Below are 20,779 nucleotides of genomic sequence, written 5' to 3' on the forward strand. Positions count from 1 at the left end.
TTTCTAACAAGTAATTAATCATAAAAATATAACCAGTTTTCAATTGGAAGTAAAAGGAACCCCAGGAGATTTGAAGGCTGACCTTTCCATTCCTGGTGAAAAGTCATCAGGATTTTACCTCCCCTGCTGATCCCACTGAGCTCCCTTCTGAACCCTGCATCGCAAGAGGTCAGGAAATGAAGGCTCTCAGTCATCACAGGTTGATTAAGATGGCTTAAAATTCGAGCTTTAATTGAAATGGAAAAAAACATTCCAAGAGGATATATGTTTTATAGATTTAACTGAGTTACCAAATTTAGTTTTCACTGGATGTTACTGCAAACATGAACACTAAATCATAAACGCCAAATGGAACTTTAAAAAAATAATGTAACCATACCAGATAAGAAGGGATTGGACCAACTGCTTTTGTAGGAAACTATCCAAATATGTAACACACTGACATGAGATCATAGGATGCAAGGACAGCCTTGAATCCACCTGAAAAAACTTCTGAGGACTGACTATATCAACATTTTCCTGGCGAGTGTCTTCTCTGCCAGCAATAAATCCCAGCTCCATACATATCTAAAATGATACACATCAGAGGGCATGTGTTTAAGAGTATTAAGTCAGCTTAAATTACTTGAGCAAAATTTTAAATACATGATAGAAATCTAAAAAGGAGCAAAAAAAAAAAAAAAAAAATTGAGAACACCACTGCAATATTAATGCCAAGTTATTACTTTTTTTTTTTTTTTCAAACAGATCTGTACAGCAACATAGCAAAGAATGCAGTGTTCACAATTCAAACCCGACAGCAGACTAAGGGAATGCTAATCCTGTACACAGCAGAGCTGAAACACTCCCAACATTCAGAGGCTCCAAATATGCTGGCTACCCTAATGCACTCCAAACCAGTTCTACCTACATAGGACATTTTGGTGTGAAAAAGTTTCTGTAAAGTTCCCTTTGTTTCCAGTGTTTTTCTTGTACAAAATATTACAATGATTCTTTTTTATATATATTTACAGACTTGCACAGCTAGAAAAATATAAACTACAATTGGGCTTGGCAATCAGTTCTTTTCTTTAAATACATGTAATTTCAGAGCAAGAACTGTAGTGGTAACTTATCCTGCACTTGCAGCAGCTGCAGGGAGAAGCTTTCCTCCTCAAGCACATCGAGCCTAAAACCCACCCTGCAGTGAGACATGTGCCACACTGAGTGCAATTCATCTGCCTCCTGGCATGGGGAAGGCAAGATGAATGTTGTTTGTGCAGGTTAGTGGCACAAAACAGAAAAATCCATGACTGAACATTAAATTACTTAATAACATTCATTTGATAGGCAGAGCCTGTTAAAAAAGGACGACCAATGTGACTTTTAGGAAAAGCAGACACCAAGTTCATGGGGCATTTCACACCTCAAACACAAACACAACCACAGGTAACACTTCAGGGGCATTTGCCAACTTCAAGCAAGCCCCAGGGTTTTCAGGTCTTTCCCATTCAGCTTCTGAGCAGAGGCCAGGGAGGATTTTTTGCTTTAAAGCTACAGTATCTGTCATTATGGCTTTGGACACCCTGCCTCTCACTGAGATGAGGTACATGTTCTAACTGAAATGAACAGCTGAGCAAAATGAGTTTCAATGGACCACAATGCCACACTCAGGTGTAAACACAGGTTTTCTTCTGAAAAGTTGCCAAACCGAATTGTAACAGTGCAATACAAGATTTCTTCTCGTTTTGTTCTGCAGAAAGAGCTGTTGAGGCATCTAGGACACTGCTAGTAGTCAAGCCACTGAGCAAATCCTCTTTCTACTAGAGTTCTGTTCACTGACACCACCTAAAGGGAGGTGAAAAAAGAAAGAAGAAAGAATGGTGAACAAACCACTAGAGCAAGAAACATCAGCAAGCTCCTAAATCAACAATAAAAAGTCTGCACAATCATCAGCTCTAACAGTGCTGTAAAACCAGGCATGTCAACATACACACCTCATCTCCCATCAGGTTCCAGAGGTGGATCAGTGGCAGGCCTGTTGCACTGTCATAATTGGTGACCTGGAAACACAGAAAAACCTCAGTGTGCAGCAGTTCTGGTCTGAGGCACAGGGGTGGCAAGGCTGCATCATTCCCTGCAGATCAGACCCAACACAGACTCGGGGGCAGCGTGGATGAGATGCAGCTGGGCAAGAGCCCTGCCCAGCAGAGGGACTCCCAGGCTCTGGCTTGGGTTTCAATTCTGACACACAGAGCCTGGTGTGCTGGGGACAGAGGGTGACAGCAGCAGCCACATCACCTGCAGGGTTTTTCCAGGCAGCTCCCACCTACCTGTGCCACCAGGACTGCACCTCTGGTCATCTCACTAACAGCAGCATCAGCTTCGGATGAAAAGTGATCCTCGTCTGGGGAAAGGAAAGAGCAGGAGAAAACAAATGAGAGATTCACAGGTTTTAAAGGCCAGAAGGGACTATATTAAACTAATCTTGTCTGACCTCCTACAGGAGTTAGGCCCAGGAACCCTCACCTACTGTTGCTGTAGGCACTTGCTGAAACCAGTCAATTAAGCTGGAGGTAACACAAGCATTACACCTGCTGGGCTGCTGAAAGGAAGGATGAAGCCTTCCAAAGCCTCTAAGTTAACATCAATACAAACAGCTGATGAATTAGGAAGCTTTAAAGACAGAAAAGTAAACTTTTGAAATACCTTTGTGCTGCCATTTGTATTTTGATCTGTATTAAACCAAGCTCAAGGCGGTCAGGACTTCACTGACCCTGCAGAGTGCAACACTGTGAACAGGAACTCAGAAGTATTGGTGCTGAGGCTGAACAGTGCCAAACACTCTGTGCTCAACTATACACATTAGTCTCTTTAGGAGGAAAATGTCAGACATTTGTCTAGCAGATTAAAAACCAAGTTTGCATTTACAGCTCCTCTGTGATAGAAGGCAGCAGAGTAGTTACAGCTGCTTCACCTATACCCTGCCAGTCCTGCCAACTTGCTGTTTAGAGGAGTAATCCATTCTCTCCTCCATGCAGGAAAAAGTCTGGGCATCCATCATGCTTCCCCTGGAGTCTGACAGGTTAGGCTATGCCAGCACTTTTAGAAGAATAAAGTACAATTTTTCCAATCTTTGTTCAAGTCACATCAGAAGCTGTGCTTACAACAGGAGGGAGAAAGTTTAGACAGAATCATGGTCTGTACACAGCTGGCATCCATTCAGACCTGCAGGAAGAGCACCAGTCTGCAGAGCTCCATTACCTGGAAGTGGCACCACGTTGTCTAGTAAAACTTCTGCTCCTTGGAAAGGTAGTGATAAAAAATCAGACCTAAAGAAAAGAGAATCAATCAGAATAAGAACATGGCTTGAAGTTAAGCTTGTATTCTTTAAGGTGACATTGATTAATCAATTGCTCTATTAGGAATTCAGCTTAAAATTGATGGCAGTGAAAAAAAAAAAATCAGATTACTCTCCTAGAAATCTAAGAAGCAGCAATAAAATATCTGATTAACATGCTGAGCTGGATTTGGCTCCGAGCAAACACCACCTCCCTCGTGGAGGCTGCACTGCTTTTCTCCCACCTCTGGGGCACAACCAAGTATTTAATGGGCTCATGTAAGAAACCCCTTATCCAGTGCAGCTCTCCCACTCAACGGGGCTGGGACACAGAGAATGTGAATCTTTCTCCTAGCTCATCAGTTCATCAGACCTTGGGGCCTCCTGTAGCAGGAGCTGCAATTTCTTCTCCCCTCCCCTTCAAAAGAGCCTTGCAGGAGCTTGCTGTGCTCCCAAGGAATCCATGCCCAGTGCTGAGACAAACCTTCTACCAATTCCTGCTTCAGCTCTGGAAAAACCTATAAGCAATTCAAACGATAGGGATGCCTCTGATGAAGCTTCAAGGCAGATATGGCCCCAGGCCATGGAAGAGGAGCCAGAGACCTGATTTGTCTGAGTGTGTCGACCTTCACTCTCTCATATCCTCCATAGTCCACGTATCTGAGCTCCACTTCACCACTCTCTTCAAAGTAGCTAATAACCTGAGCCCGTAACCATGCCCCATCCAGGCCTGGGGCTGCACAGATAATGCCAACTGCAAAACATAAGAGTAAAGGGGAGAATGGTTCAGCATAAGTGGATTTTCATAAACCAGCACTTCAGGCTGATAACCCCCCCAGGTAATGCGCCCCCCATTTTACACCATGTGCAGACAGTGATGCTGTGAAGATCTGGGAGCAGCTCTGCACTTTGTCAGCAAGGATACACCAGGTGCCAAGTTGATCAGAAATAACCTGAGACAGACTTTATCTCATTCTAAATTTCAGCATGCAACTAAGTGGCTGGGAAAGTACTCTGGGGATGAGCAGGGTAAGGAAGAGCAGAGCAAAATCTGCACTCTGGCAACAGTTTAAGAAAGATAAAACATCAACTGAACTATCACATTCTCATCCACTGTGGGCCTCTGCACAAGCCTAGAAGAAAGTTTCTCAGCTGAACAATTTGTCAGCAACCAAGTTACTTGCCTTCCACTGGAGTTGGCAGGGTTGGAATTTCAGGTTGAGAATAGCAGGCAAACATCTGCTGGTCCAGGCTCCGCAGGACGTGGAAGGTGGGGTGTGTGTGCTGCTGCAGAAACATGTGTCCTGCATCAACCTGGTGTGCCACAACCACCTCCACAGTGACTCCATCTGGGAGGAACAGCTGGGGAAGGAATTCCCATTAGTGTTCACTGTGATACAAGCTTCACCCACAGCAACTCCACATCCCACCTGACGCTCACAGCCATGGGTGGACAAGCCTTAGCACTCTGGTGTTTCACTTCAGAAGACTGCTTTGGATCAGGAGGGATGTGGGCAGGCTGGGTTGATGGGCTGAGGGCAGTTACATGAGGTTTAACAGGGCCAGGTCCTGCACTCTGGTCACAACAACCCCATGCAATGCTACAGGCCTGGGGAAGAGGGGCTGAAAGCTGCCTGGAGGACAAGAACCTGAGGGTGTTTTCCATCCTAAGCGATTCTCTGATTCTTCATGTCTCAGCTCAGGCAGAATGGAAACAGTAGTGGAGGAACAGGTAGATAAATCTGATCTGTAACAGTTACAGAAGCTGGACAACAACCACTGAAAACCAAACTGGCTTTGAGGACATCTGTGAGCCAGCCACATGGAGAGAGCACCCTACAACATCAGTGCCCAACAAATGCCTCCCAGCAGCTCAGCCAGCGAGCAGGGACTCACCCAGGCAGTCATGAGGAGGGAATGAAGTGTCAGTGGTGTTGGTGGAGGTAGAGCATAGACATTGGTGAGACACAGGTCTTTGAACTTCTTGCCAATCAGGCTCAGGACTTTCTCTACCTGATGCGAGGAGCCTGGAAGACAAAAATCCACCAGGAAGTCTGTAGCACAGGTATGCTGAGGACAACCCCACCCCATGAAGCAAGACAGCTGCCAGGAGCCTTCTGTGCTACACCAACAGCTTTAACAGACTGGCCATGTAACCTGGCATCAGGCCAAACACAGCACCTCAGACCACCAGGCTTCAGTCTCCAGTATGAACCCAATTCACTGGCAGGTATTTTTCAGCCACAATTAATCCAACATCCCTCACAGTCACTATTGCATTTGCTGATACACATTCCATCCCCTAGGTCCTCCTTCAAGCCTGAAGTGATCCTGACAAAGGTGCTGGTTAAGCTACAGCAGCCAAAGATGTTAAAATGCATCCTCAGCCCTCAAATGGAGGGCTCAGGCCCCAGGCAGAGGTGACAAGGCACGTGCCTCTGCTGTGAGAGCACTGAGAGCACTTCTGTAAAGCACTGGACTCACAAGGCAAACAAATCTGTTTGAATTCCTTGTGGGCCATCTCATTGAGACCCACAAGCTACAGACTGGATCACAAATGGAGAGACATTGCACTCACCTTCAATGTGACAGACTTGGGAGTCACGGAAGTAAGGCAGTGTTGCAACATAAATTTTGGCACCAGACGATTGCCTCAAGAAGGTCATAAATTTGCCTTGTTTGCCAATTAAGCGGCCAACTAATTCCTTTATGGGAGAGACAAGAAAGCAACAGTCAGGAAACACGGATCAAACAGCACTTATCTGCTTGTGTCCCCCCACAGTCCCAGGCAGGATAAATACAAAGCAGTGCTGGACAACGTGGAGTTCAGCTGGTCTGTGAGGAGTGGAGGTTTTTAAACAGATTAGATTATCTGATGTAGCCCTCCTACAGAGTGGAAAGAAGAAGAACAACAACAAAAAAATCACCTGCTCTTAATAACTGTGCCCTTGAAACCTTCTGAAAGCTTTCAGAGCAGCAGCCTAACAGATTGGGGTGGAAGATAATGGGGAATAACGAGTCCAACAACCAGTGTCACCCCAGGCTCAGCCCCAAGGCACTGCTCAGCCCCAGCTGTGTGCTGCCCCTTCACTCTGGACCAGTCCTGACCTAGATGCTGGAATCCTCCTGGGTGTGCTGGGATGGCACTGGGCTGGCAGGACCAGGAGATGGGTGTGCAGGGCAGGCAGGGGATGGTTACCTTTGGGACCTCTATCTCCCAGATCACGAAGTCAGACTTGCTGGACTCTCCTCCCAGCTTGGACTTGTGGCGAGTCACTGTCTTCCTCATGGCACAGCCATTGTCCACAAAATCCACATTATTTACATCTGAACCTACAAGACATGCAGACATGTCAGCATTCAGACAGCCCCCAGGCTGCCAGGCACAAGGCTGTGACAATGCAGCGTTTCAGAGGTCACACTGAGCTCTTCCTGGGGGGGATGTTAGGATGCTCTTGTTTCTGGTTCTCCAGTGTTTCAGAAAGGGTAAAGTCCTGTCACAGGTAGCCTACCCAAAGTTTTCTTTTATTCCTGGAGGAAAACTTGCACAGCCTCTGAGAATGCAGCAGGAGGAGGCCAGGGTTCAGTGAGAGCCTCTCCAGCATGGTGATACCTCACAGAGCAGCACAGACAGGACACTAAAAGTCAAAGTCACCACCTGAATGAGAGCTCTGCTAACATCAGCACTGAGCTGCCACAGCACCAAGGAACTCTGCACTTTCCCCGTGGCTTAAACAAAGCTCTTCAGCAGGAGTTCAGCACACAGGTGTGGGATATGCCACCTCTTCACCTGCTCTCTGCACACTCCTGTCCCCACAGGGGCTGCACAGTGACCCAGTGCCTGCTGTGGCCACCACCAGCTGTGGCAGGGAGTGCCTCCTGCCCAAATTTGTCATATGCTGGAAGAAACAAGGTGCCAGAGCTGACCCGCATTTCATTCCCAAACCACCAGCCAATACCAGGAACATTTCTATTTGGGAAGGGGACAGACTCGACCAGCTTCCTCCCAGTCACAATCCCATACACAGTCAGGTTGATCTTCTTTTAGATTAACAAGCAGAAACATGAAGATCCTCAGTTGCTGGCAAGTATTCAGACTATCCAGTGCAAAACCAAAGAGAAAATTAACCCAACAGCTGCTTCACAGTTGCCACATCTTAACTAGAAACACAGCACAGATGCATTGAAAGTCAAAAGCAAACAGTGCAGCCCTTTGCTTTGGCCTGCCTAGGTAAGGGTGGGGATTTAGGTCTCAGAGCTTGGGTGTGAAGGTCAGTTGTAGGACCTCTTATCCAACATGGACACATACCCTACCTGCTACATCCCCTCTGCTGTCTCAGTGCAGAGCTCTCAGCCCTTGCCATCACCAGGCTCCACAACAAACTCTTGTACCTTGTCACACCACTGTTCACAACCAGACAGAACCATTTTCTTCCGATGTTTGCTTTCACTAGTGAAAGTGGTTTGTGGGTTTAATCCTTAAGTGTTGGCAAACTCAAACCCCATGTCTTGGAACAAGCAGTGTTCCAAGTACTTTGTAGCAATTACAAAAGACATCCTGACATTAAGGGCTGTTGGCACCACAGCTCCTATGAAGGATTTTAACATCCATCCTCAAGGTCACAGGGGTTAACATTTGCTCAGACAGCTTTGTGTTCTGCCAGGCACACATCATCCAGGATCTAGAAGGCAAAAAGCAACACAGCGACAGATGGGGGAACTCCATGAACATGACTCCCTGTTGGGATTTCTTGGCATGCACTTACCCTCCCAAGCAAAAGAGCTCCAGGGTAATTGGTCTGCAACCAACTGATTGCATCACAGTCCATCAGAGCACACCCCTGGTTCATCTAGCAGCACCTCAGAAACCTGCCATACAGCTTCCTTCCAGCAGCAGCCCTTGAACACAAGGAAGAACCCAGCACTTACTAGAGGCTGCCTGAACTGAAGCAGAAACCATTTCTATTAGCAGATCTCACCCTCTGCAGGACACCCTGAGCATCACCCAGCTGTCACTGGAACCTACAGAGGGAGAATTCTGGCAGCAAACAAAGACTAAATATTCATCTGCTGGGGAGGTTAAACATGAGGAGGATTTATCTGAACGTGTTCTGAGGCAGAAAGGTTACTGCACATAAAATGCCTGTTCACCACATTTTTCTAGGAGGACTTTTAAATCTCTTACCTCTCAAGTTTTCTCCATCCACCCCTGGTGCCTTGCTACACTCGTGCTGCAAATCTGGACCATCTTGTTCCAGTACCCCATTACTGTATGGCACTTGGCTGTCTCCAGGGAGTTTCAGAGCAGGATGCTTTTCCCATGGTTCTGAGCTCTGCTCAGCAGATGTGTCTTGGCTTGCAGATGTGCTCAGCGAGTCCGAATGCTGGCCCGAAGTGACGGACAGGGCTGTGTTCTGCAGTGGGTCCTCCACACTCAACCCACCTTCAGATACGTATGTGCTGCACCCAGAGTCCTCCACAACCAAAGCTGACCTTTCCAGTGACCCTCCCTGGCTTCCCACAGGAGTCCGGCCGGCCCGTCGGGACCCCCTGCACACACAGTTCTTCACCTGGCAGTCTGCTGGGTCCCCCTGCACAGGGCAGGGTGAGCAGCTGTGTGGGGAACAGCTGGAGTCTGTCACACTCTGATCCTGCTCCTCAGTCTGCAGGGATGTCAGCAGCACAGCATCCCCCCTGGCAGCAGTGTTCTCCTCTGCCCCCACAGCCTCCTCCACAAGCAGCTGATCAGAGGGAACCACGGTTGCCATCTCCAGGGGCCTCTCAGCCGGGCTGGCAGCAGCCTGGCAGACCCGAGTGGACACATCCCTTGCAGAACCAGACAGCACTTCCTCAGTTGCTGCCAAAATGACCTTGGAAATTATCTGTATTGCTGCTTGCTCCATCTTCTGAACTTCTTCCTTGTCCAAACTCACTCCTCTCACCTCCTCTCCTTCCAATTCACCTCCTTTTGGCTGCGTCTCCTTCTCCTGACACACAGGTACAGCTTTGGCAATCAATTCAGACACCTCTTCTTTCCTGGACTGCTCCAAACAAGCAGACCCCAAACTATCCAGCACCATGCTCACTGCAAAATCCTTGTGACTCGATACAACTTCCTTACTGAAAAAGGCTTGTGGGCTGTAGGCTTCCTTCTCCAACTCCAGGCGAGGGGACGTCACAGAGCTGGGACCCTTGGTGCTCTTTGAGATCCCAGAGAGAGAGGCACAAGCAGCAAGACTGCTTCCATCTGGAGATCCTACCCTTTCTAGTTTTTCACAGTCGTCCTCCAGGGTGCTGGGATGAATTGCAGTGACTGACAGGTCTAGAAGGTCCTGTGAGAGATCTGTCCTCTCGTGAGTCTGACACAGCAGAGAGGGCGTCAGCGACCCCGCAGACAGCAGGCAGGTCGAGGTTTCCTTCCGTGGGCATCCCTCTTCTGAGGAGAGGGGCACTGCCCAGAGAGCACAGGCTTCTGCTCTGGGGGATGAAGCCCTCTCTTGCACTTCTTCCTGCTGCTCCTCTTCAGTGGTTACTGATAGTTGTTTTTGACAGCTCGCATATTTTTTCCGACAGGAATAGACCCACCAGCCACCCAGAAGCGCCAGCACTCCAGGCAGGGCGTAGGGGATGACGGTGCGGAAGCGTGAAGCCATTTTGCAGAGCCCCTGGAGTTACCTGGGAGGAGAAACAGAAACCTTGGTGGAATAGTCACAGGGAAGGTAAAAAGAAGGCTACAGTTTCATAAATGCCTTGAGGTGATTCTATCAGCATGAACAGGCTTGTTTTCCAGCCGCTCTTTAAATTCACATCTCTGCTCTACCAGCAGACCACAGAACAAGATTCTTACCTAGGACCAGGGATATCTGGACATTTCTCATTAGATAACACTCTGCAATCTACCTCACCTTTACACTTCAGCCAACTGAGCCCTCTCTCTCTCCTGCCTCACCTTGGCAGGGCAGTGCTACACCCCAGTCCTGACAACACACACTGCCCTACAACACAACCCCCTGAGGGTGGGGAGCTGAGCAAGGGGCTGGAGTGGGAACACAGCACAACTGCAGCTCAGGAGGAGCTGAACAGCAGCCCACAGCTATTACACTGACCCTTATGTGCACAGCATGAGACTCCTAGCAAAGAGCAACCACAACCTGATGAAGCAAGTGTCTCCCAGTAACCAAAGTCCCTCTAGAAGACTTTGCAGTAGGGAAGGTGGGAGATATGCTATAGCACACCTGTAATAGTGGTACTTGTTTAGCAAAAACAGTCTGGGTAGAGACACTGCTTCTTAGAAACCTCACTCTGAAGTTTGTTCTACATATACTACACTGGCAGCTGCTGCTCCTCTGACTTTCTGGAGGTGAAAACCATCTCCTTTACTCTATAAAGTGAGAGAACCCTTTCCTGCCTGCACACCACTGAGTCTCATGCCCCAATCCTGCTCCTTCCCTGGGCCATGGAGGCAGGGCTGACATGCTTATGCTTTTCCTTTTCCTTATGGAAAGCCTGCAGCTGGAACACAAAGCTAAACAGTTACCCATGTCCCCAAAACAGCCTCCCTGCCAAGCACTTACAGTTTATGTTATCACTGAGCAGGAATTAAAGCAAAACACCCGTGTGTGAGGGTGCTCACACACCACAGACTGCTCTAACAGGCTTCAAGACTCCTGCCAGTGAGCAACAAAAATAAAGATTGTTTTCAGGAGATAGCACAGTCCTAGAAATGGGAACCACCTACTAGAAAAGAGCATTATCTGGTTCCTCTTCATAAGAGCAATATTTCTGAGATAAAAGAAGACAATCAAGTCAGTCTGACCGCTGTGCTTAGTCTGTCTCAACCAGAGAAAAACCTTTTGTTATCAGAGCAAGTGTTCTGACCACAGCTTCCAAATAAATTCTCCTTTGGGGCCCTGGTTTTCACAAGGAGTGGATCAGGCTGTAGCTGAGGGATCAGAACATACCTCCCTCAGGCTCAGACTGAGCATCCAAGCCTCAGATAATTTAATATTCACTCCGAATCTCTTGCCTCCTCCAGCCACATCCCCTGTCCCCCAGCACACCCAGCTTTACCCACGCCAGCTCAGACACCCTGCTTCTTCCTGCAGGGTCTGAATGGCAGGGAAGCAAGGAAATGAATGGCAGAAACATCCACTATAACATTTCTTGCTCAATCCCAAATCAAAGATCGGCTGCAATCACGATTTAAGAAATCCTGTCCCATCCCCAGTATATGACAAATGAGGTATTTATGGTGCCCAACACAGGACAGGAGCCTGTGCTGAGAGGACATTCTCATCTGCTGTCTCCTAAATCCAAGTTCCTTCCAGCTGCCTTTATGCATGCAGGTAGCAGGCTCACTGCTGAGGACAAACTTTCATTTAACGGCAACATCTGAAACTTAGAATTAGGAAAAAAAAAAAACTAACCAAAAATCCATGCAGTGATTTGAAAGTTTTTTAACTTGTTAAACAGAAAGGGTGAAGCCTGTACATTCCTAAGACAAAAGGTTCTCATTTATGCTCTCCAGCACAATGGTGCATTGTGAGCTGCTGTGAGTGCTCATCTGCTGCCCGCTGAAGTTGTTATAATTAATGCAGAACCACCCTACAAGCTGTCTCACAGGCATACCACAAACTCAAATTAAAGGAGAACACACAAGCCCATCCCCAGCAAGCTTTCCTGATTAAACAGGCAGCACTATTATTACCCGATTCCCTATTAAGTTGCACCAACTGTACCAACAACAGCCCCACACAATTCTCCAGTGCAGAAGACAGAAGCCAAATGCCCCCCAGAAGGATGGGCCTGTCCCAGAGCCTGGCAGACAGAGCAGTTCTAACAGTAATTTTAAACATTAATCTCAAGATAAAGATCTTCACTCTCCTGTGATATTTAGACCAGTGGGGGCTGGTGGATCAGATGACTGCTTCTTGCAAAGCTCATTCAATTTCATGTTTTTAACTTGACTGTTTGGGGAAGAGCTGCAATATATTGTCTGTGCTCCTGTTAAATGGGAATTCCACATCATTCCACCAACCAGAACAGGACAAAACACTATGGGTCTGCACAAGGTGCCAAGGCTGCTGAGGGGACAGGGGGACACCAAACTTCTCCTTACAGATGCTCCAACAGGAGACTTGAGTGATATGCCCGGTTTGATATGCTGCTCACAAGGTCCCATTTTCCTGGGATGCCCAGAAGATGGATGGTTTTTAACCTGCTCAGCCAAGCAGTTCTAAGAGGCAGCAAGTATTTCTCTTTCCATTTCCTCCACAGCAGAGCTCCTAAACCCTACACCCATTTTCCAGCACATCACACAAACCCCTCTCTCCATCGCTGATTTGACAGCCAGTTCAGGACTGCAGGGGCAATGGGATCATTTAAACACATGGAGGCAAGAAAGCCCGGGATTTTCCTGCCAGCAGTGCAGCAGAAAATGGCACCTTGTCAAATCACATGTCCCCAAGCACTGCCAAAGCCTGGCCTGGGAGTCCTGGCAGGCTGCAGGCAGGAGGAGCCAGCTGGGGGCTGGGGCAGCACAGCAGCTCCAGGGGCTTTGGACCCGAGAGGATCAGCTTCAAAAAGCCAGAACCAGTGTGAAGTGCTGGATGCCCCAGGGCCCCACGCAGTCCTGCACCAAAAATAGTGCCCAGCTCACCCGCTGCACCCGCCTGCCCTGCTCCAGCAGCCACTTCCATTTCCTCCTGGAATGCCAGGAATCTGCCCTAAATGTCACACCTTACAGCAAGGCCGGGGCAGAGCTGCAGCTGGGATGGGATGGGAGACTTTCCCAACTGCTCAGTAACCCCCACAGTAGGTCAGGATGAGATCCAGACAGTAAAGGGGGAGACAGTAAGGGTCAGTCAGCCCTCCAAATCTGTATCCCCACTTGATTTATGGAAAACTCCTGGTAAAGATCAGGGAGATGAGGACAAGAACAAATGCTCATGCTTGCCTACCTTAAAAACGAAGCAAGCAACAAACAAAGACAGTCAACTTGTTCACATTAGGTCCTAGAGCAGTTTGGAGCCACCTTTTTTCTCCAGCCAGGACAAACCCTTCAGTGTACACATCCTTATAGGGCCAGCAAGGTTTCAGCAGCCTCACCAAGAAGCCAGATAATTCATCCTCAAGGTCCCAGAGAGCTCAGGAAGCACTCACTCCAGACTTCCATGGCTTTCTACACACAAGAAGGTCTGTTCTGGGGACAAGCAGCTTCAGGTCTCTACAAGAAGAAAGACCAGGAGATTTCTCAGGTGACTGAGCCCCATGCTCTGCAGGGACAGACCCCACAGTGCTGCTGCTCCCCTCCTGCCAGCCTGGGCAAGGTTACCCTTTCAGGCCCCAAAAGCAGTAAAAATCAAGGCTGGAATTAAAGACCATCCTGAAGGACCAGAGAGCAAGCAAGCAGGCAGCTAAATTGGAAATGCAGCTTCAACAGCAAGACCAGGATGCCTCCCCACAAACCCTACAGTTAGTGATAGGGCACTCGGGAAATTAATACTATCTGGGTGAAAGAGAACTGGACAGGGCTGGCACAGTTCAAACTACATGGGACCACGTGGGCTCTTAAAATTTTCCACACTAAAAATAATCTGCAGCACATGCTCTGCCTTACAGGAGCCATAAGACAAGGAGTTGACAAAAGTCTAAAGAACTGGAGGCCCTAACGGTAAGATTAAAATCAGAGAAATTACACAGAAAGACTTAATTGACCTACCCTTGGGTTATCACCATCAAAACAAACATCACCCAGAGGTGAGAGCTCAGAAAACATGACTCAGAAGCTACAAACATCCAAAGACAGGCAGGAGCCAGGCAAGCAAGATCTCAAACTGGATGGCACTTATTTTAAAAAGAGGGGAACAGATAAGTTTCTCTAAACTTAAATAATTAAAGGCAAGTGTTCCACAGCAATTTCTGCTTCAAACACAGACAAGAGCATTAAGAGATACCCCTTAAGTACCTTTTCACAGCCTACATGAGCTACAGGGCTCAAGAAACAACCTGTGAATGAAAACTACTGATGAAGCCACTCAGCCACTGCTGTAACACACTTCAGAAGCAACAGCCCTGTTTGCAGAGCCATACATTATGGCATAAGTAAAAGGCTGCAAAATCTGGTTGTTGGAGAGCTACCCTAGAGCTCTGGAACAAGAAACACCACCAACAGCCTGTATTATTATTATTATCTCCAAGATAAAAACTGCTTTCAGTGTAATCAGCTTCACCAACGTTCCTACAACAGCTCACTCCCCTCCTCTGCAGCTGGCCCAGGCTTTATTCATATTTCATTTTACACTCACTGCTTCTGTGTATTTTCTCCCCCTCTGGAGCCCAGCAGTGGCCCAGCACAACTCCATCAGGATCACTTCCAGGACAAAGCAGGACTCAGAACAGTTTCTGGTTACGCTCTCAAAAGCAAAGGTTTACAATAAAAGTATCAGCCTGGCCAAACTCTGGTGTTTTTATAAATGTTTCGGAAATCAAGCAGCTCCCATAGGGGCAAACACCAACCTCCAGCAACCCTCCCCACCTCCAGAGCCCTGTGCTGATCACTTCTGCTATGCAATAACCCACAGGTGACACTTTGTAATTACCATTAACCCTATCAGATTATCCAGCTCCTCACCACACTTTGTATCTTATTACCATCCTGCTCCAATCCTTTCATTATTTATAGCTTCCCCATCCAAGCCAGTGTCTCCATGCCACTCCTCTATTACAGAGGAATGCAAGATCAATTTTTCACTGCTTTGCCAGGAAGGTATCTCAGATGCAGAAGCATCAGAAACCACATCTGCACCACTTCACCAATACCACCCTTATCTTTCTTGGCTAGTCCTCAAAATTTGATGGAGGGTTGGGTTTTCTTTGGTGTTTTGTTTTGTTGGGTCTTTTCTCCCTAGTTTTGGAGTCCACTCCAGAAACAGAGACAGACCGAATGCTCTGCTTCTTCAACCTAGGGAAAAGAGTTCAGCACATAAACCAGAGCCCTTTCTATTGCCACCCATCCTTAAACTGCAGAGATCTCCTCTGGCACAGCCCTGTACACAGGGCTCCCTGGGCTGGGACACAAACACCACTTTCACAGCCTGATGCTAAGACACGAGTTGTTGGGATTCTTTCTGAACAGTTTCTTTCCTCCTCAACACACCTACCAGTCCAATTCAACATTTAAAAGCATTTTTCATAAAAGACTAAAGAGAACCTGCCCACGACAGGACACTACACTAGCTTAGAAATGAAAATGTAAAAGCAAGCAGATAAGTCCAAGGCCTGGCACCTTTATCAGTTTCCAGAGAACAGGCACACAGAACACCTGGGCCCAGAGACTAAACTATCCAAAAGCTTCCAAGGTCCTCTGCACCCAAGACAGAAAACAGACCTGAATTTTCAAGGAGACAGAAGGGTGAGGTTTACACCACACCACAAACACTGATACTGGTGTAAAGACAGCAAGAAGAGGCAGCACAGAAACCAAACAGGGACCCGGGGCTCAGCACCAAGCTGCCCACCGGGAGGGTTGCTGTGTGCAGACCTTGAGAAGCTGCTTCTCAAAACAAAAGCTGGGCTAGGCTGAAACAGGAAAGCAAAACCCAGTGCTGTTCAGATTGCCCCAGCCTTGTGCCCAGAGCTTGGCTTGCTGAGAATAAGCCACACAGAGAGGAAGAATATCAAACACTTGTGAAAAAGGCACTCTATATTCATCTGCACTAGGAAGGAACAGCAAAGGCTTCATTAAGAGTCATTTAGACTGAACAAGCAGGAAGATAACTTACATGCATTAACAAACTTGCTACGAGAAGTCACACAACATATTTGAGACCTAATCAGAGCAAGACAGGCTCCACTTTGATCTGTGCTACAGCAGCACCTAAGAGCAGTCCCTGAACTACACTGGGGCTGCTCCTGTACACTGAATGTTCCCCAGAGACTGCAGGCTGCCTCCTTTCCTCAGCTTGGGAAGTCCTTTTTTTTTAAAAAAAGCAAAGCCAGGACAGATTAAGTGACCTTCCCACAGTCACAGCGAGCTGCTAGAGACACAAGGAACAGAAAAGAGGTGCTCCAGGTCAGGAAAGAGGAGCCCAACCTCTTCACCAGGCAGCAAACAGAACATTACTGTTCAACCTGAGATATTTTAGGGAAGTGATGTTCTGGTTTCTTTCCTGCACACCAAAAAATTCTTCCTAACCATACATTGCAACAAGAAATGGAATGCAAGTCCAAGCCCATAATAAAAGAGGCTCCTCTTTAGGGAAGGGGAAACCACAGGATGACAGCCCCAAGATTCATGGGGATACATACTCCAGTCCTTGCCTCAGGCATTTCAAGTTTCCAGTTCACAGATTTATCCCCAGGCAAAGCCAATGCCCTCGACACAGGAGACACATGCAGATCATGAGCTTTTGCCAGGAACTGCTGCTATTTATACCCAGGGAGCCAAAACCAGCGATAGCACATGGTAACTTTCACCTCCTCATTGCAAGGTGGCAGCAGAGGTCAAAGGCAACCAAGACCTCGTCAGGTCTCCAGCAAGGTTCTGTTTGCTGAAAAATGACTTTAAACTATCTATATGACATACTCAGCTCTGACAATAGTGATGCATAGGGCCCATAAACTCAGAGCCAGCTTCCTGGCAGGGTACAAAATGCAGATGCAGCAAAGTTAAACAGAACCCATGCAGTGGACAATTTGGAAAAAAAACCAAAACCCACAGTAAAACAGCTGAAGAGAGATCACTTGCAAAGGCAGTGAGTGACATGCAAACCTTCAGCAACCCCCAGGAAATATGAAGTACCTGCTGAATAAAATAGCTTCTTCCAAGTATCTGAAAGTGACAGCCCAAAGTTAATGATCACTTCAAGAAGTCTAACCAGCCACTTGCATTAAGTTTCACAGAAGCCCTGTAGTTAAAAATCTGGATTTTAAAAAGGCCAGTCATTAGATCTGAAAAAATAAACAATTAAATGTAATTAATGCTTTAAATAAATGTTTTGCATCACTACTAGATGTTGCTAAGAGCACCTGGGATACCAGCCTTGATCTTACTAGTCTCCCTGGACACCAGAAATACTTCAAATAATATTTTTCACATCAGTTAAGTGCACACAAGAGATGAGAGCCATAGATAAGTGGGGTATGTTGTTTTTAAAGCATTATGCTCTTCACACAACTCCACTACTGCAGAAGTGTACTTGCACTCAAATAGCCCTGAAGTCAGCCTGCAATGTTTTCAAAATGAACACAAGTGTCTCAGTGTAGCAAATAACTGCTGCTGGCTCTGAGCAGCTCTGGCTGCAATCCTCAAACAAACTCGTGTCACAGTTAACTCCCAAGAGAATCTGCAGGAACTGGGAACCTCCTCACCCTGGTGGATCCGAGCTGCAGGTACTGCACCTGGGGACACCCGGGGAACTCCTGCTGTCTCATGACAGGCAGAGTGCCCAGGTTAATGCCAACTTTCTTTCTAGGCAGCTGATAATTCTGTCTCCGTATCTCAAAGCACCTCCAGAGACCCTTAAGAAGGACTCTGGTTCCTAGGACAAATCTCTGAACTGAGGGCATCCAAGGAGAGAACACTTAACAAAGCAGCAGCTTCAGAGTCACCAGCCTGGAACCCCCAGCACAAGATTCTACAAATCCTCCCAGCTCAGTGAAACACTGAAACAGGAGCTGAGGAACTCTCAGAGAAGTGAGTACTTCCAGGAATGAGTCCCAGAACTTCCCTGCTATCTGTTCCAGTGTCTCACCACCCTCACACTGAAGAATTTCTTCCTAATGTATAACCTAAATCTCCTCTCTTTCAGCTTAAAACCATGATCCCTTGTCCTATCACTACACACCCTTGGACAAAGTCCCTCCTCAACTTTTCTGTTGGTCCCCTTCAGGTACTGAAAGGCCACTTTAAGGTCTCCCCTGAGCCTTCTCCAGGCTGAACACCCCCAACTTTCTCAGCCTATCCTCATCAGAGGTGCCCCAGTCCTCTGACCACCGTTGTGGCCTCCTCTGGAATCCCTCCAACAGCTCCATCTCCTTTGCTCAATAAAAAGCTGGATTTCAGTGCAAGCAAACCGATTAATTGAAAACCCAATTGTGCCATCAAGATACTTGCAGTGAAGCTGTACCACCCTTTTTCAGAGTTGTAGGTACCCTGACATGGCCTGGTGACAGGTACAGTAGCTCAGGAGGTGCCTGCACAGCATTTCAGCCTTTACCCAGGAAGCTCACCAAAGCATAAAGCAGAGAAATGACCTGAACTGAGTCACTCAGCAAGTTCTGCTCAGCTGCTCCAACAACTCTGATCCCTCTGCTACTAAAAAATAGCCATGCCTGCCCCCAGCATGCCATGTGCTCTTCCTTTGCTACACACAGAGGGCTGGAACTCAGTAGATCATTCACAGCACAAAACAAACAGAAGAAAAGCAAAGTTACCATCTCCTGCTACTACTTTCCCCAGCAACAAGCCCTTTCCTTTCACCCGAGACAAAGTCCACAGAGGGTCTGATAACACCCTGCAGGTGTGAGCACAGCCACCAGCCTGGCCCAGAGAGCACAGAGTCAGAATTACCCCCATTCTGCAGCCCCATGCTTGTCCATAGCAGTGTGGACACATAGGAGTGTGGTCAAATGGTGCTTTTGTTGCTGTTCCCTACAACTTTAACGAACGAGATGCACAGAGATGCCTGTTCACTCTGTGCTCCCTGCCTCATGCTGGAACTTCACCGGCTTGGGGCAAAGAGCTTAAACAGACATAGATCAAGTTGCCCAGCTCTGGAATCTGAGTAACTTATACCTTACTTGCTTCAAGGAGGAGAATGAAAAAGAAGAGGGGAAAAAAAGTAGAAAAAATTCAAAGAAGAAGGATTCTGCCAGGAGAGCCAGACTACTGAAACATTACTTCTTCAGCAGCAATACAGTTTTGCTCCTGATTATATTCTATTCCATGCTGCCTTACAAGCAAATAGAAGTCACTGCAGTATATGAAAAATTTGCTAATAACAGCTTTTATTGCCTACAACCACAAGGCCGTAAGCCCCGCCGTGCCAGCCCACAGACACAACCCAGGACCCGCAGCTCCCCCGCGTTCCTGAGCGGGGATCAATCCCCTTTATCACCACGCACACAATTCCTTCGGCCTCTTTCCTTCTCCCACGGATGCACCGGGCGACTTGGCTGCTGTGGAGCGGGAACTCGGCAGGAACACTCAGAGAGCCCCCCCGAACCTCCCGGAACCCCCCGAGCTGCCGCTGTCTCTGCTGCCGGCAGCACCCCCCGGGCAGCCCCGCTCCCCCCGGGGTGACCTCCGGGACGGGACGGGACGGGGGGGCCCAGCGCGGCGGCGCTGACCTTGGGCGCAGCCGGACCTCCCCGGGAAGGGGCCGCGCAGGGAGGGGAGGGCGGCGGGCGGGGTCCCGGGGCTGCAGCTCCGCGCTGCGGGGATCCTCCGGCTGACAGCCCGGGGCGCTGGGCCCCGCCGCTCCCCGAGGGCCGTGGCGGCAGCCCGCGGCGGTACTTACGGACGGCTGAACGCGGCAGTCGCCCCTCCAGCCCGGTGCCCGGAGCAGGTCCCGGTGCCGGTCCGGTCGGGTCCGGCCCCTGCCCGCCGAGCCCACGTGCAGCCCGCCCGGGCCGCCGGGCTGGGACATGCAGCGCCTCGCGCCGCCCCGCCCGCCCCGCCCCTCTCGCGAGACTCCGCCAGGCCACGCCCTCCGCGCGCCGCGTCTGCGCACGGCCCCATCCAGCCTCGCGCGCCTCCCCTCAGGCTGCTCCGGAGTCCGGAGCGGAGCCCGGGAGAGAGCTGAGGGCTGCGGGAACCGCAGGGAATCCTCCTGCCCTTCCCGCACTCCCTCCCGCACTCCCTCACAACTTCCCTACTCGCGGGGAGTCGTCGCAGAGGGGCCCGCGCTCTGCGGGAGGCGAGCGGTGCCGCTGAGGCCTGGTCAGCGCTGGTGGCAGCGGCGGCTGGGCCGGGTCCTGTGGTGTCCCCTGGTCCCTAGGCGGGAGCAGCCCAGCTCTCGCCATGCTCACAGGCTGGGCCTCTGCCAGCAGCCCGGGAGGGTAATAGGAAGTTTCCCATTTACTAGCGTGGCGCGACATGGCCTCCCCCATCCCGGCGGGCGCTTCGGGCCTCTCTCAGCCGCCCGGCCCGTCTCGGAGCTTCGCCCCGAGGCTCCCTCGAGGTGTCAAGCTGCCGCCTCTTACTGACAGGACCTGACGTGTCTCCAGCTTCGGACAGTCCTTGGGTATCTGATTCACCTCTTCAAAGGGCTAGGAATGGCTCTTTGCGGCTCTTTCCACGCATTGTTCTTCAAGGCTGCATCTGAGCACCCTTGTCTGCTCCAACTCCTCAGCCCTGTTCTGTGCTGGGATCATCGAGCTCATCTCAGCCCTGGAGCCAAAGTTGTCTCCCGACTCAGCCAGCCACTGCTAGCTTCCACTGTGCTGTTCAAACAAGTC

The 20,779-nt window shown here is 49.0% G+C and overlaps 1 protein-coding gene across 9 annotated transcripts; it reads right to left on the reverse strand.

Annotated features, from left to right (window-relative positions):
• Positions 1 to 204: 204 nt before the first annotated feature.
• AKAP1 (A-kinase anchoring protein 1) lies at positions 205 to 20,776 on the reverse strand. Of its 9 annotated transcripts, none has more exons than XM_071765473.1 (12): positions 20,534 to 20,764; positions 13,427 to 13,544; positions 8,505 to 9,994; positions 6,519 to 6,652; positions 5,898 to 6,024; positions 5,216 to 5,346; positions 4,504 to 4,681; positions 3,923 to 4,073; positions 3,244 to 3,311; positions 2,313 to 2,386; positions 1,977 to 2,042; positions 205 to 1,827 (listed from the first exon to the last, which is right to left on the reverse strand). In XM_071765473.1, the coding sequence occupies exons 3-12, from the start codon at positions 9,970 to 9,972 to the stop codon at positions 1,768 to 1,770; spliced, it is 2,457 nt and encodes an 818-aa protein (XP_071621574.1). In that variant the 5' UTR covers positions 9,973 to 9,994; positions 13,427 to 13,544; positions 20,534 to 20,764; the 3' UTR covers positions 205 to 1,767. The 9 variants fall into 9 exon arrangements, with proteins under 9 accessions (XP_071621574.1, XP_071621570.1, XP_071621579.1 ...); XM_071765469.1 differs by lacking the exon at positions 20,534 to 20,764 and adding an exon at positions 19,840 to 19,975; XM_071765478.1 differs by lacking the exon at positions 20,534 to 20,764 and adding an exon at positions 19,840 to 19,956 and having other exon boundaries at positions 6,519 to 6,646.
• Positions 20,777 to 20,779: the final 3 nt, after the last annotated feature.

This window comes from Heliangelus exortis, chromosome 21, assembly GCF_036169615.1.
Source record: "Heliangelus exortis chromosome 21, bHelExo1.hap1, whole genome shotgun sequence".
NCBI classification, from domain to species: Eukaryota; Metazoa; Chordata; class Aves; order Apodiformes; family Trochilidae; genus Heliangelus; species Heliangelus exortis.

Excerpts from the sequence above, each read along its gene's own strand:
- AKAP1 (XM_071765474.1), bottom strand. The coding sequence starts at position 9,972 with ATGGCTTCACGCTTCCGCACCGTCATCCCCTACGCCCTGCCTGGAGTG. Across the intron at positions 4,074-4,503 it reads CCTGCCAACTCCAGTGGAAG|TTGGCATTATCTGTGCAGCC; the intron begins GCAAGTAACTTG and ends TATGTTTTGCAG. Across the intron at positions 3,312-3,922 it reads GACACACTCAGACAAATCAG|GTCTGATTTTTTATCACTAC; the intron begins GTCTCTGGCTCC and ends TCTTTTCTTTAG.